This window comes from Myxine glutinosa, chromosome 11 (genome assembly GCF_964187855.1).
Source record: "Myxine glutinosa chromosome 11, kmMyxGlut1.1, whole genome shotgun sequence".
NCBI classification, from domain to species: Eukaryota; Metazoa; Chordata; class Myxini; order Myxiniformes; family Myxinidae; genus Myxine; species Myxine glutinosa.
In genome coordinates, this window is record NC_136271.1 from 18,080,192 (window position 1) to 18,096,907 (window position 16,716).

The 16,716-nt window shown below is 43.5% G+C and overlaps 1 protein-coding gene across 2 annotated transcripts in view; it reads left to right on the plus strand.

The window, feature by feature from the left end:
- The window catches only part of LOC137436464 (plasma membrane calcium-transporting ATPase 2-like), a 244,394-nt gene that overhangs the window by 157,765 nt on the left and 69,913 nt on the right, over positions 1–16,716 (plus strand). For both annotated transcript variants that reach the window (XM_068130276.2, XM_078786445.1), the window contains exons 7-11: positions 7,111–7,278; positions 7,433–7,647; positions 9,749–9,991; positions 10,095–10,336; positions 10,437–10,665. In XM_068130276.2, coding sequence (XP_067986377.2) covers positions 7,111–7,278; positions 7,433–7,647; positions 9,749–9,991; positions 10,095–10,336; positions 10,437–10,665 — 1,097 coding nt within the window. The remainder of the gene's footprint in view (positions 1–7,110; positions 7,279–7,432; positions 7,648–9,748; positions 9,992–10,094; positions 10,337–10,436; positions 10,666–16,716) is intronic.

The following is a 16,716-nucleotide window of genomic DNA, read 5'->3' on the forward strand; positions in this document are numbered from 1 at the left end:
TAATGAAAATAAATAAATAATAATCATAAAAAAATTAAATTATTAATCAATTTGGTCAGAGAACACATAAACTACCACTATTTCATCAGAATCTGTAACTTAAAAAAAAAAAAATTTTTTGTCATTAATCGAATAATTAAATAATTAATCGATTAATTGATTAATTAATAAATCAAAAATATCCTTTGCAGCCAAATCACCTGGTCATTGGCATGTCCAAGTATCAGCTTCCTAACTCAAAAGGTGCCTGAGTTAATAATGGTCAGAAGATAAATGAAATTTAATTAATTAAATAAGTACTTAATTAAACGCTAATAATTAAATAACTCCTCAATTAATTGATTATTCAAAAAACAAAAAATATCGTATTTGACAAAGGACTTGCTCACTACTGTGCCGAAATTTCAGCTTCCTAGCTCAAAGGATGGCTGAGATATCGTCCGGACAACCAAGAAAGAAAGAAAACAAGAAAACAACCAGAGTGAAAACTGAGTACTCTCTTTCAGCGTGCGTCACTGCCGAGCCCCCTTCGGTGCCCAGCAATGACGATTTGCAATGCCTGGAGATGGCATAGGAAAGGTGCGGTGTACAACAAGAAACCAGAGTGAAAACTGAGTACTCTCTTTCAGCGTGCGTCACTGCCGAGCCCCCTTTGGTGCCCGGCAATGACGATTTGCAATGCCTGGAGATGGCATAGGAAAGGAGCGGTGTACAACAAACAAGAAAGAAAGAAACCAGAGTGAAAACTGAGTACTCTCTTTCAGCGTGCGTCACTGCCGAGCCCCCTTTGGTGCCCGGCAATGACGATTTGCAATGCCTGGAGATGGCATAGGAAAGGAGCGGTGTACAAAAAGATTACACTGTTTTGAGTGTTTGAAGCTAAACGCAGCACTGCGGGCATGACGTAACTCCCACCCAGATGGACAGACAGTGGGATAAACAGAGGGACTGACAGATTAGTGGTGAATATATATATATATATATGGACTAGCAGAAGTACCCGGCATTGCCGGGCAGGGGAGGGGGAAGGGGAGGGGAGGGGAACGGGGGGAGGGGGGAGAGGAGGGGAGGGGAGGGGAGGGAGGGGGAGGGGAGGGGGAGAGGGAGGGGGAGGGGGAGGGGGGAGGGGAGAGGAGGGGGAAGGAGGGGGAGGGGGAGGGGAGGGAGGGGGAAGGGGAGGGCCAGTCAACAATGACGTTGCAGTTCTCATGGTAGGAGAGCAGCACAACAATCGCGACATCGTCCAGCATCTTCGCGACAACAGCACGAAGCAGATTTTGGAGACTCACCGATCCTGTGACGCCCTCCAGTACCGGCGTTGCCGGGTGGGGGAAGGGAGACCCGTACATTCTCAACCCGTACATTCGCCCTCTCGACTCAAGCTCACTCGGACAAAAGCCTCGCACAAATTACACCGTGAAGGCCCAATGGCCATGTCTATGCCACAAATCAAGTACATGAGCGAGTCCGGCGCACTGAATTGAAAATATATAGAACGCTCATACTCCGTGAAAAGTATAGCCGCCGTGTCGCCATCTTAGTTAGCATGACTCGACCAACTCGCTTCGTGGATCTCGTTTGTTTTGAACGTGTCCCAGATTTTAAAAGCCAGACAACTGTTAAAATGCCATTTTGAGCGGCAATAAACTGCTCCAATCGGTTACGGAAGCGTTGTGGAAAGACGTTTCACAGCTGTTTCAAAGACGTTTAATTCATATCACACAAAATCGACACAAAACACGATCACACAAAAGGTGAAAAAACGCAATCGCTTTTCGCTCTGCATTACGTGCAAACGTGTGAAGGAAATCAGCATCGCCCAGCATCGAGTGCCAACCAAGATGGCGCCCGGTAGCTGCATCTCCACCTATGTGGTGTGAATGGCAATGGTCATTGATTCGATATATTTTCCATTCAATGGTCTGGCGGTGGGGATGGAACATCACGTGATCGCTCTGAGCGAATCAGCGAGCTGCTCTGGCACATGCTGAGATTCCGTGTATAATGTTCCTCGCTGAAATGCGCTGAGGTAAATATGAATAAAAAATATGGATCTCGTCAAATATTTTTAGGTAGGCCATGTCCTTCCCAGGCTCAATGGCCATGTCTGTGCCAAATATCAAGTACGTGAGCCTCTCCGTTTAGGAGTCTATCGGTAACATTACACACACACAAACTGTGTTTTATGTTCAATGGTCTGGCGGCAGGGATGGAACATCACGTGATCGCTCTGAGCGAATCAGCGTGCTGCTCTGCCCCCGGCTCAGTTCCGTGTATAATATTCCTCGCTGAAATGCGCTGAGGTAAATATGAATAAAAAATATGGATCTTGTCAAATATTTTGAGGTAGGCCATGTTCTTCCCAGGCTCAATGGCCATGTCTGTGCCAAATATCAAGTACGTGAGCCTCTCCGTTTAGGAGTCTATCGGTAACATTACACACACACACACACACACACACACACACACACACACACACACACACACACAAACTGTGTTTTATATCTGTAGATATACAATATACACGTATATATAGATATAGATATACATGTATATACAGATATACACATATAGATATAGATATAGATATACATGTATATACAGATATACACATATAGATATAGATATAGATATACATGTATGTATAGATATAGATATACATATAGATATAGATATAGATATACATGTATGTATAGATATAGATACAACAACAACAGGCATTTTAAGGCCATTTTCCCTGCTAGAGCGGGGGTTAGCCTTGCGGGCCCCATGACAATCTTCTCCATTTTTGCCCTATTTTCTGCATCTCCCCTTGTTAACCCCCTTGCCCGCATTTGTTCTTCCACCACCTTATATATAGATATAGATATACATGTATATAGATATAGATATTGTTGCGAATATGGAATTTGGCCTCCATATCCGCTTGTAAATATTCCCCTATTTCCCCAATACTCCCCAACTATCCCCAATCCCCCATTCCCTAGTCCCATTGTCTGTAAACAACACTCTGTAGAACCGACCTTCCCCTTTTTCCCCCATTAAATGTCGTGCCCAGGTCCACCGCATCTCACGTAGACAACTTTCGGACATCTTGCTAGTTATTCTTAGTCTATGTCAGTTAAGGACTCGTTTCCATTAATTCTGACTCTTCGTTGCACCAGAATGTGATTATATGGCACCAGTAGTGAGTTTAGGACCTTCCCATGCCTCCTCCCGTCTTCTTCCCCAAACAACAACAACAACAACAACTACAACTACAACTACAACTACAACTACAACAACAATTACAACAACAACTACAACAACAGAGGGGCGCGGCGTGCGGGGAGTGTGCGTCCTCACTCCGGCTCGGTTAGCCGCCATGACCATGCGCTCCGACGGGGTTACCACGAAGGGGCTCCCTGTCAGCCCCTCGTCAAGGGCGGAGCCGGTAACCCCCCCGCACGCACCCAATGAGAAGCAACGGGCCGATTCCATCTGGGGCGGAGCTAACGAGCCGAGGGCGTGTCACTCCCCGCCGGATATACGCGGCGACTTACCGGATGTGAGGTCAGATGCGCCTGAACTACGGAGAGCAGAGGAAGCCACCGCCACCCCCAGCGCGACGATACCTCCCCGCATCTTTGGACCGGACCGAACCGGGTCGATTCTGCCCTGAGCCCAGGTGCACCTGGAGCCATCGATCCTGCCTTTCCTTGCCATCAATCCCCGTGTGAGTCAGCCTTTTGTCCCGTTTATCTGTCGTCTGTTGGGGTTAATATAAGAGTGTGTCTAAGTGCCTGTCTTTCTATGATGTCCCTCTTGTAGTTGTAATCTAACCTTCCGCCATAATATAACCTCCTCCGGAGGTCTTGAGAACTGAACCCTTGGTGTCGTGTCATTTTAATCCAGCCGTTTTGTCCTTTTCCTTCATTGATCTAGCGTAGCGCGACTAGTCAACGTTCGAGCATAATCGGGTAACTTGTGCAGACGTGGTCATACCAAACCGCTCGGTAAACTAACATCCACAACCGCGTCTGTAACAATATACATGTATATATAGATATAGATATACACATACATATACAGACTTGGCATTTAATATGGAATTTTTTTTTTTCTTGACTTGGGTTTACTTTCTGAACTCGGTATATCAATCTGGTGAGTTTCTTTTACGCTTCGGTGATTTCTTTGTTAAAAGAACCATGTCACTGATTGTCTGTCGCAGCAAGAAGTCAATAACAGGATTATATCACAGGTGGCGTGACAAAATGTAAGGACAGGTACATTTGACGATTGGCTTCACAATCGGGTATATAAGGGTTGTTACGTTCTGTATTAGTGGAAAAAAATTGCTACACGTCTACAAAAGTTATTGCCGCTTCCCCTGGAGATGGTTCGTCAACTCGACAATGCTGTTTGTCATTTAGTGGTGGCTTTACGAAATTCCGGCATGAAACAGCGTGCTATTGCTTGGCAATATGGCATCACTCACGGTCAGGTGTCAAAGATCCTGAAACGAAATGCTCAGAGGGGTGGCCCTACTCCAATACCGAGGTCAGGACGTCCCCGCAGAACCACAAGGAGGGATGATCGCCAGCTGCACCGGTTAGTCCACAATGGCCGTGCCAAGTCAGCTAATCGGCTTAGGGCTGAGTGGCAGCAACTGACAAATGTGCCTGTATCCAGAAGGCTAGTCAACCAACGACTGGTTCAAGCAGGCTATCGTGCCAGGCGTCCCCTGAGAAAGCCACGTCTGACCAGACAACACCGCCAGCGCCGATTGCAGTGGGCCAGAGAGCACCGTCAATGTGCAGGACACTGGAATCACGTGATCTTCAATGACAAGTCTAGATTTCTGGTCTATCGTCAATATGGCCGCGTCCGAGTGCGCAGATAAGTGCATGAAGCCTACAACGAAGATTGTATCGTGCCAAGAGTCCAAGCTGGGGGTGGTGGGGTGACCTTTTGGGCTGCTTTTCATGCAGGGGGCAAAACTGACCTGGTTGTTCTGAATGGAAACCTGAACCAGTTCAAGCACAGGGCCATTCTGGAAGAAACATTGCTTCCATTTGTTCGTGCAGCCTTTCGAGGAAACTTTGTCTTCCAAGATGACAATGCACGGCCTCATCGTGCTCGCATGATTCAACACTTTCTTGCTGACCGTGGTGTAGTGCATATGGAGTGGCCTGCCATGTCCCCGGATATGAATCCGATAGAGAACTTGTGGGCAGAATTAACGCGTCAAATCGACAACTTGGACCAGCAGCCTGCCTCTGTGCGTGAATTGCAGCAGGCTATTGTCACTGCGTGGCAAGCGATTCCTGTCCAAGCCTTGGCAAATCTCGTGAACAGCATGCCTCAACGTGTACGTGCTCTCCTGAATGCTCGTGGGGGTTACACGAAGTACTGAACTGTAATTTTACTGTCCGTAATCCCAGTCGTAATTTAACTTTTGTTTTTGTTAAAAAAAAAATTCGGCTAATGTGCAAAATAAAGAGATACTTCTGGAAAATGCACAGAAGTTTAACACAGTACTGTCCGTGAATTGAGTTCGATATCAGTGTGCATCACTTTCAAGGATCAATTTATTTGCTTCGAAATGTCAAATGTGGTTTTTGTTTCTTTTAAAGGTCACATTAACAAAATCTAGAATAATTTCAACATAATTCCAATGAACTTTTGGTTCTAAGTCATCTTGAAAAGTAAGTTCACCCCCACAAAAAAAAAATTCCATATTAAATGCCAAGTCTGTATATATATATACTGTATATGATTACAGTATTTGGTAGATTTGATGGTCAGGATCCTTTTTGTCCCTTAGACAGCTCCACTACGATCCTTGGATCGACTGTTTAGCCAAAATGCCTCCGCATATTCACACAACGTGTAGATGCCCTCGTTCACGGTCCTAAAAATAAACAAGTTTGATTTAATTCCCTTCAGCTGTTTTCAAGTATAACATTTTCACCAGCCATGACAGGTTTCACATCGATTGGTGAAGCAGTTTCAGAGAAGGTATTTTTTTAAAATATCGGCTTTCAAGCTAATATGGCTGCTACACCACGTGACATATGACCTTTAAGAATGTCCACTTTACTGCATATGTATGGGTAGGGGATCAGGTTTGTGAAGTTTTGTGTTGATCGGATAAGGTTCGTTTTTTCTATCCAAGATGGCTGCCAAACCACGTGACCTATAACATCGGCATTATCAAACTATATGAAACAATGGTGATGATATTTGTAAAATTTCGCATCAATAGGATAGAGTAAACAGTTTCAGAGATTTAGAACTGAAAGCTGATATTTAATATCATGTGACCAATGATGTTTTCCTGATCATCTTTTAATCGCCATGGCCTAGTCAATGATACACGTAAAGTTTCGAGTCAATCGATTCGGTGGTTTGGGAGATGTTTTTTTAAGGTTTTAGATTAAATCCAATATGGCTGCCAAACCATGTGACCTATGATGTCATAAATTTAATATTTCAATACAAATGTGCATGCAATTTCAGACTTTTAGGATAAGGAATTTGATCAAAACATTTTTGGCTGGTACACCACTTCACCTATGATGTCATCATCATCATGCTTTTGTTCCCCATTGGGAGTACTTGGCAATGTGCCAAGTTTCAAATTTTTCCATTCAGCGGTTTCCGAGAAATATTTTTTTTACTATTTGTGTTTAATCCAAGATGGCTGTCATATAACGTGACCTATGACGTCACAATTATCATAAAAACATTCTGCATGGGTGTCACTCCTACCCTGAAAGTTTCGTCTCAATTGGACATGTGGTTGCTGAGAAAAACGAGGTTTCGCCCGTACGGACGGAAGGACGGACGGACAACCCGAAAACATAATGCCTCCTGCCACCTTCGGGGGCGGAGGCATAAAAAAAGCATAGGCCTATGAGCATCCTTGTAAATGTGTCACCAACTTCAATAATTGTGGTGTGAAGAACGGATCCGAGATAAGACGATGACAACTAAAACTGATTGGATCCGTATCTGTTGGCACAGGACGCATGAGCCAACGTAGTTGGACATTAATGGTGTCTGTGCAACTGTTGTATATGTAATGATATGTGTAAGACCCTTCTTTCACTTTGCCACCTATCCCAGGAAGTGAGCAGGACCAGGGTACAATGGAGCTGCGCCCCCTACAGGAGGGAGATGGTGATGTACAAGATGAACCAATAAACAAGAAGAAAAAGACCTACAATACGAAGAAGGAAAAATCTGTATTGCAAGGAAAACTTACAAAGCTGGCTATCCTCATCGGGAAGATCGGTACGCAGGGAAGTAAACTACTCTACCTTCATTTCTACACATTCATTCTTTTAGCGTTTCTCCTTTTTTTTCTCCTTTTTTTTCTCCTTTTTTTTCGCATTGCTTCTGTAATCCCACTCATTTGTCCTAATCCATCATATCTTTGCCTGAACAGGACTCGCGATCTCTGCAATGACCGTGTTCATCCTTATTCTGTACTTCATCATCGACACCTTTGGCGTGAAGAGAAAGCCGTGGCAAGCAAAGTGCATACCTGTGTACGTGCAATACCTGGTGAAGTTCTTCATCATCGGAGTCACCGTGCTCGTGGTGGCTGTACCTGAAGGCCTACCTTTGGCTGTCACTATTGCTCTGGCATACTCCGTCAAGGTAATTCTGATGGAATTCTAGTCTTCGTGATGGAAACTGTCGGTGTTTGTTTGTAGACGAATGTGTTATGTCAATAATTTTATGAACTGAAAACTGATGTTCACCTCCGTGGGAAGTGAGACGTGGCTGCTTTCTGCTGATAGTGAAACAACATGGTATTTCTTCTGAGACTAGAACTCACATTGCAGAGTTAGAAACCAATTAATTGATTCTGATACCTTTGCTCTGATTTAAACTCCCGTCCTCGAGGATGCCATCGTTCTTGTCGATCGGTTATGGGTACAGGGGGAGATTGAGGTATTCATATCCCCAAAAAAACATCCAAAGCCATGGAGTCTTCACTGAGACTGCTCAGTCACATGTCCTTTTGCATATTATTTTAAACCAGTAGAAAGCCCATCAAAAATGATGGATTGAAACGGTTTATTCGACGGTGCAGCTTTGTGAGCGTGCCGAAGCCTGAAGCCTCGGCCTAGTGTCAAGTGTGCTTCTATCTTCTTTATTTATTAGACATTATACACATGTAAATGAATCTCCTTTTAATCTGCGTGCTTTGCACATCACATGCGGCGAATTTCACCTCCCTGCGCCTTGTATTTATTGTTATTTTAAAAAAACGTTTCTGTAAACCGCCCTTGAGGCTCGGTTTGCAAGCCACCATCTACAATTCCAATAGAAGACACACAATTACTCTTTTATGGGAAATGTTTTTCGACTTTCTTTTGTCCTCAAAAACAGACCGTAGTAAACACACATTCGTGTTAAAAGATTGGCCTTTAAAACCTACCCTTATGAAGGGGGACAGACAAACACACAAACTGACATTGTGTTTTATATGGTAGATTATACTAAATGTACTTTATACAATTCATTAATTTTGATGTCGAAACCTATCTATTGGTGAATTATTACGTTCAGTCATTTCTTGACTAATGTAGCGAGTGTTTTAAGATCGTGTCTGGCTGTTAATCAACTGACACTGACATCATGTTTGTAGGATGTGGATTAAAAAAAAAAATTGGGGATTTGTTTTTTGTGGATCTGGATTTTTTCTTTCTTTTAAAGGATGTGGATCTCCAATGTAGTGATCTTTGCAGGCGCTGCTCCTGGTGACAATTTTGGTTGAAAACCTTTCACTATGGAATCAAATCGCTGGCATTGATCTGTCAACTGATCCCTCAAACGGATACATTTAACTCCTCGAGATAGTCAATCCCTCAAACGTTATTGATATTGTCATTTTTATTTGAACTAGGGCATGCCCGTACTATATATATATCTAAAATTATATCCCCCCCCTCTATTTACATGAAATGGTTTGGTCCATTCGCAAAGCCAAAGCGAACGGCTTGCGAGTACGGTGACAATCCCCCCCCTCTATTTACATGAAATGGTTTGGTCCAAAGCGAACGGCTTGCGAGTACGGTGACAATCCCCCCCCCCCCCCCCCCTCTATTTACATGAAATGGTTTGGTCCAAAGCGAACGGCTTGCGAGTACGGTGACAATCCCCCCCCCCCCCCCTCTATTTACATGAAATGGTTTGGTCCAAAGCGAACGGCTTGCGGAGTTTGGTAAAGAAATCGCCATAGCGTGCACAAACGCGCAGGAAAGCGAAAGAATCGCAAATTAGTTTTAATTAGTTTTAAAACATAGTTTAATGCCAACATAGCGGCAACATAGTTTGCCAACGTGAAATAAATGAATACGCTCTCAAATGTGCCGTCCGAGGCAGAGTCTGTTCGCCACGTTCGGCACACGTGATAACTCGCTGCTCTCTGATTGGTTGAATCGTTTTTTGGACATAGCTCGGTAACTACTTCTCCGATTAATATGAAACCTTGAAAAGGCACATCCTCGGGTCCCCAGCAATATACCTGGCAAGTTTCAAGTATATCGGACCCGTGGTTGTCGAGAAACAGCGGTCACAGACAAACATACAGACATACATACAGACATACACACAGAGATTACTGGAATTATAGATAGATAAACATGTACTTTTTTTTTATTCGCAACAATGTCTGAAGAGCGATTCCGAAACGATGAATTTACATCCTAAATTAATTAATGTCGACATTTCCATCCCTGTTTTCTCTCAGAAAATGATGAAAGACAACAACCTGGTACGCCACCTGGATGCCTGTGAGACCATGGGCAATGCCACCACCATTTGCTCTGACAAAACGGGCACACTGACAACAAACCGAATGACAGTGGTGCAGGCTCATGTGGCAGGTCAACACCACCAAGCACTGCCACCTCGAGACGTCATCCCACCCGAAACCCTCGACCTCCTGGCAATGGGAATTGCCATCAACTCATCATACACCACGAAGATCTTGGTAAAGCTCTGTACTGGACCGTTTACTCTCGATTGTGGTTGAAATTGTCATTATGACTGTCGCCATCTTATTCGTTTCCCATCACTCGCTTCCCCCCGCACAGCCAGCAGAGAAGGAGGGTGGCCTGCCACGCCAAGTTGGAAACAAGACAGAGTGTGCACTTCTGGGTTTGCTAGTTTACCTCGACTGCGACTACCAGGCCCTGAGGCATGCGTCACCAGAGGGGTGTCTTCACAAGGTGTACACCTTTAACTCTGTCCGCAAGTCGATGAGCACGGTGGTACGCCTGCCCAATGGCGTATTTCGCCTGCACAGCAAAGGGGCATCTGAGATCCTCCTGAAAAAGTGAGGATCCTTCAGGTGTCTGTCTGCTTGTTAGATGTTCCACAAAATAGAACGCATGGCTCGTCACACTTGATTTGTCTTCCTTCTGAAACATGGATAGATGCAGCCATATACTGGCAGCCGGAAGTGAGGCCCAGCCGCTGCATCCCAGTGACCGAGAGCAGCTTTTGCACGGGGTGGTGGAGACGATGGCATCGGACGGGTTGCGAACGATTTGCCTCGCCTACCGAGACCTGCAAGAGGAACCCGACTGGGAGGATGAATCGACCGTGGTGGCGGATCTCACGTGTATTGCTATCGTAGGCATCGAAGACCCTGTGCGGCCTGAGGTTTGCATTACATCACGGATGGGTAGATTGAAGGATTGAGAAATGGATGGATGAATTTAGTAGAGGGGCATAATATGGGCCCAAAAAAATGGATGTCCAAAAAGAGTGGTGCAACAAGGAAATGTTTTAATTAATTTTACTATTCACTTTGCAGTTATCCTGATTAATAGAAAAACTAGATGGTATTCATAAAACTAGTCAACTTGTTGCGAGCCAACTCTTCTGTTTTTGAACATTTTTTTCCTTTGATCCAATATGGTTGCCAGACCACGTGAGCGATGACATCATAAATTTATATTCTCTAATATAATTGTAGCATAGATCATGCTCAATACATTTCAAACTGCTCAGACTAAGCGTTGTCCCTGTCGAATTATGACGTCATAATTATGGCACCAATGACGTCATCGTTAACAACACCTATTCCCCATATGGAGTTCTTTACAATGAGCCATGTTTCAATGTTTCCCATGCAGCGGTTGTGGAGATAGAGTGGTGCAACATTTTTCGGTTTTTCCAAGATGGCGCCTGTACCACATCACCTATGACGTCATGATTATCATCAAAACATTCTAAAGGAGGAGGCGTCGATATTTGTACGAGTAAAAAACCTGTCAAAAATGACGGGTTGGAACAGTTTATTTGACGGTGCAGCCTCGTGAGCATACCAATGTCTGAAGCCTAGGCCTAGTGTCAGGTGTGCTTATACCTTCTTTACTTATAAGACATCTTATGGACATAAATGAACATTCGTTTTACTCTGCATGCGTTGCACATCACATGCAGCAAATTTCACCTCCCTGCACATTGTGTTTATTGTGATAAATAAAAAAACTCTTCTGTACACCGCCCTTGAGGCTCGGTTTGCAAGCCACCTTCTACACTTTCAATAGAAGAGACATAATTACTCTTTTATGGAAAGTGTTTCTTGAGTTTGTTTTGTCCTCAAAAATAGACCATGGTGAACACACATTGGTGTTCGACTATACATACGTGATGAAACACACACACACACACACACTCATACGAACGGAGGTGGATACTTTGAGACCTGGTAGTCTCCGTTCCATCTCCTGAAACCCACCTATGTGTGAAGATAGAAGCCAACAACAACAACAACAACAACTTACATGCACCCACTCATATACATACACATTTTTTCTATTTTTTTTGTTTTTTGTACACTAAGTCGAGGCTCGTATAAGAGCTAACACATAGTTTAAAACGGTTTCAAAACGGTTTTAAAACATTCTCGTATCCATATCCGGATCTTCACCAAAATCTAATCAATTTGTCTTTGTCACACACCCAGCCTGTCCACAGAATTTCTTCCGAATCGTCAATAACGTTTTTAGATATCCTGCTCACAGACAGACAAAAAACAAACGGTTCAAAACATCATCTCTGTCGACCTTCGGTGGCGGAGTTAACAATGTGAAACCATCAAGGTGTTCAAGCTCCTGATAGTCTCAAAGTTTACACCTTTAATTAGTCGTTGATTGGTGAACTCATGGAGTCGGTTTTGCGGTCGGGTGGACAAAATGTCCTCGTGTGGGTTCGAGTCCCATACACTGCCGGACATGAATTTCTGGCCCTTGTGATGGACTTGCAATGACCTGCTGCCACGGATGTGAATCCACCATCTCCCACGTTGCCTCATTATATTGAATGGTTACGTTTAAAAATAAACAACAACACGTTCTTTAATGTTCGTCATTGTTGCTCTACCTCGAACATTCGACAACCTCACAAAGACGGGGGCTGGGGGACATTCTCCATTAAATATGGCAGACTAGCAGAAGTACCCAGCATTGCCGGGCGGGGGAGGGGAGGGGGATGGGAGGGGAACGGGGGGAGAGCGAGCCCCTTGGCTTGGCAAAGCGAGCGATTTTTTTTTTCATAGCGTCATAGCGTCATAGCGTTCATAGCGTCATAGCGTTTCATAGCGTCATAGCGATTTTTTTTTTCATAGCGTCATAGCGTCATAGCGTTCATAGCGTCATAGCGTTTCATAGCGTCATAGCGATTTTTTTTTTCATAGCGTCATAGCGTCATATCGTTCATAGTGTCATATCGTTCATAGCGTCATAGCGTTTCATAGCGTCATAGCGATTTTTTTTTTTCATAGCGTCATAGCGTTTCATAGCGTCATAGCGATTTTTTTTTTCATAGCGTCATAGCGTTTCATAGCGTCATAGCGATTTTTTTTTTCATAGCGTCATAGCGTCATATCGTTCATAGCGTCATAGCGTTTCATAGCGTCATAGCGATTTTTTTTTTTCATAGCGTCATAGCGATTTTTTTTTTCATAGCGTCATAGCGTTCATAGCGTTCATCGCGTTCATAGCGTTCATAGCGTCATAGCGATTTTTTTTTTCATAGCGTCATAGCGTCATATCGTTCATAGCGTCATAGCGTCATAGCGATTTTTTTTTTCATAGCGTCATAGCGTTCATAGCGTTCATAGCGTCATATCGTTCACAGCGTCATAGCGTTCATAGCGTCATAGCGTCATCACGTGATCGCTCTGAGCGAATCAGCGCCCACCTGCGCTGATTCCGTTGATTCCGTGCGCTCAAATGCGCTGAGGTAAATATGAATAAAAAATATGGATCGTCAAATATTTTGAGTTCGGCCATGTTCGTCCCAGGCTCAATGGCCATGTCTATGCCAAATATCAAGCACGTGAGCCTCTCCGTTTAGGAGTCTATCGGTAACATTACACACACACACAAACTGTGTTTTATATATATAGATGATGTTAAACTCGATAGCTAAAAGGTGTTTTAAAAAAATAAATTCGAACCACTCTTGCGAATTGGAATTTAATCTCATTTTGACATCAATGACATTTTCTATGAGGATCTGCTGCCCCTTTTTCATATACTAGGGCATGCCCGTACTATATCTATATCTAAAATTATATCCCCCCCCTCTATTTACATGAAATGGTTTGGTCCATTCGCCTAGGACGTGCCCGTACGTGGGTGCCCGTTCCTTGCCAAAAAAAAATAAAAAAATGTCTTCGCCCATGCATGCATGGGCGTGCCCATGGGCCCATGGGCGTGCCCGTAAGTGCGTGATGTGACCGTACAATGAATGTATCGTCCCGACGCCGCAGCTCGGATGGCGCTGCAGTTAATCGGGCCTGTATCGGCAGAGTTATTATAAACGTGTACTACAATCGATCGTACCTTACAGCGTCTGCTCGCCACGTTCAGCATCAGTACGTCGTCACTATGACTATCCGTAAGTCCGGAAGTGACGTCCTCATTTGACTGTCCGGAAGGTCGCATATCGCAGTTACGATGAATCGCAAATTAGTTTTAATTAGTTTTAAAACATAGTTTAACGCCAACATAGTTTGCCAACGTGAAATAAATGAATACGCTCTCAAATGTGCCGTCCGAGGCAGAGTCTGTTCGGCACGTTCGGCACACGTGATAGCTCGCTGCTCTCTGATTGGTTGAATCGTTTTTTGGACATAGCTCGGTAACTACTTCTCCGATTAATATGAAACCTTGAAAAGGCACATCCTCAGGTCCCCAGCAATATACCTGGCAAGTTTAAAGTATATCGGACCCGTGGTTGTCGAGAAACAGCGGTCACAGACACACAGACATACACACAGACAAACACACACACAGAGATTACTGGAATTATAGATAGATAGATGATCCTCGATAGTAATTACTCCATGTGTGTTGCGCTTCATGGTTTCTCGTCCCATAATGTCACATCGAGATGAAGCTTTAAGGCCATGAACCCATGAAATGAGACAAATGGAAGCCTCGAATATCAGAAAATAGTTGTGAAATTCACATCATTTGGTATCTGATGATTGCTTTGGGCTGCGCTCGTGTTGAGGATGTAGAGGCCATAACAATATTTCCTAGCGAGCCTTAATGGCCTGTCCCGGCATGCTTTTCCTTGCGATCTCTTGTGCTGCCCCTCGGCCTTGAGACGTATGAACAATGAGCCATTTTATCATGATGGGAAGAAACCATGGTGATGGGATCTTCAAACCTGCAAAGTGAAGTCTCAAGGCAATGTGGGTGCTTTGTATCCAGAATTGTAAGGCCTGCTGCTTTCTTTCTCACTGCGAAGGATCACTCAATTTAAATGTTTACCTCAGTGTTGCACCTGTGCCTCTCAGGTTTCACCTGATTATTTAAATCCTTCAATGAACTCACCTCCTTCCACATTCCTATTTAAATTCATTCATTTACCTGCATTCACACTGCATTAGCAACACAGTAATACACAGTACAGTAACACACATCATCAACACAGTAACACACAGTATAGTAGCACACATCAGCAACACAGTAATACACAGCACAGCAACACAATCTGCAACACAGTAATACACAGTACAGTAACACACAATCTGTAACACAGTAAAACACAGTATAGTAGCACACATCAGCAACACAGTAATACACAGCACAGCAACACAATCTGCAACACAGTAATACACAGTACAGTAACACACAATCTGTAACACAGTAATACACAGTACAGTAACACACATCAGCAACACAGTAATACACAGTACAGTAGCACACATCTGCAACATAGTAATATACAGCACAGCAACACAATCTGCAACACAGTAATACACGGTAAAGTAACACAGTAATACACAGTACAGTAGCACACATCTGCAACACAGTAATATACAGCACAGCAACACAATCTGCAACACAGTAATACACGGTACCGTAGCACAGTAAAACACAGTACAGTAGCACACATCTGCAACACAGTAATACACAGCACAGCAACACAATCTGCAACACAGTAATACACGGTACAGTAACACAGTAATACACAGTACAGTAACACACATCAGCAACACAGTAATATGTAGTACAGTAACACAGTAATACACGGTACAGTAACACAGTAATACACAGTACAGTAGCACACATCTGCAACACAGTAATACACGGTACAGTAACACACATCTGCAACACGGTAATACACAGTACAGTAACACACATCAGAAACACATTAATACGTAGTACAGTAGCACACATCTGCAACACTGTAATACACGGTACAGTAACACACATCTGCAACACAGTAATACACAGTACAGTAACACACATCAGAAACACAGTAATACACAGTACAGTAACACACATGAGCAACACAGTAATACGCAGTACAGTAACACACATCAGCAACACAGTAATGCGCAGTACAGTAACACACATCAGAAACACAGTAATACACAGTACAGTAACACACATCAGCAACACAGTAATGCACAGTACAGTAACACACATCTTCAACACAGTAATACACAGTAAAGTAACACACATCAGCAACACAGTAATGCGCAGTACAGTAACACACACATCAGAAACACAGTAATACACAGTACAGTAACACACATCAGCAACACAGTAATGCGCAGTACAGTAACACACATCAGAAACACAGTAATACGCAGTACAGTAACACACATCAGCAACACAGTAATGCGCAGTACAGTAACACACATCTTCAACACAGTAATACACAGTAAAGTAACACACATCAGCAACACAGTAATACGCAGTACAGTAACACACATCTGCAACACAGTAATGCGCAGTACAGTAACACACATCTGCAACACAGTAATACACAGTACAGTAACACACATCAGCAACACAGTAATACGCAGTACAGTAACACACATCAGCAACACAGAAATACGCACTACAGTAAAACACATCTGCAACACAGTAATACACAGTACAGTAACACACATCTGCAACACAGTAATATGCAGTACAGTAACACACATCTGCAACACAGTAATACACAGTACAGTAACACACATCAGCAACACAATAATACACAGTACAGTAACACAAATCTGCAAGACAGTAATACACAGTACAGTAACACACATCAGTAACACAGTAATACACAGTACAGTAACACACATCAGCAACACAATAATACACAGTACAGTAACACAAATCTGCAAGACAGTAATACACAGTACAGTAACACACATCAGCAACACAATAATACACAGTACAGTAACACACA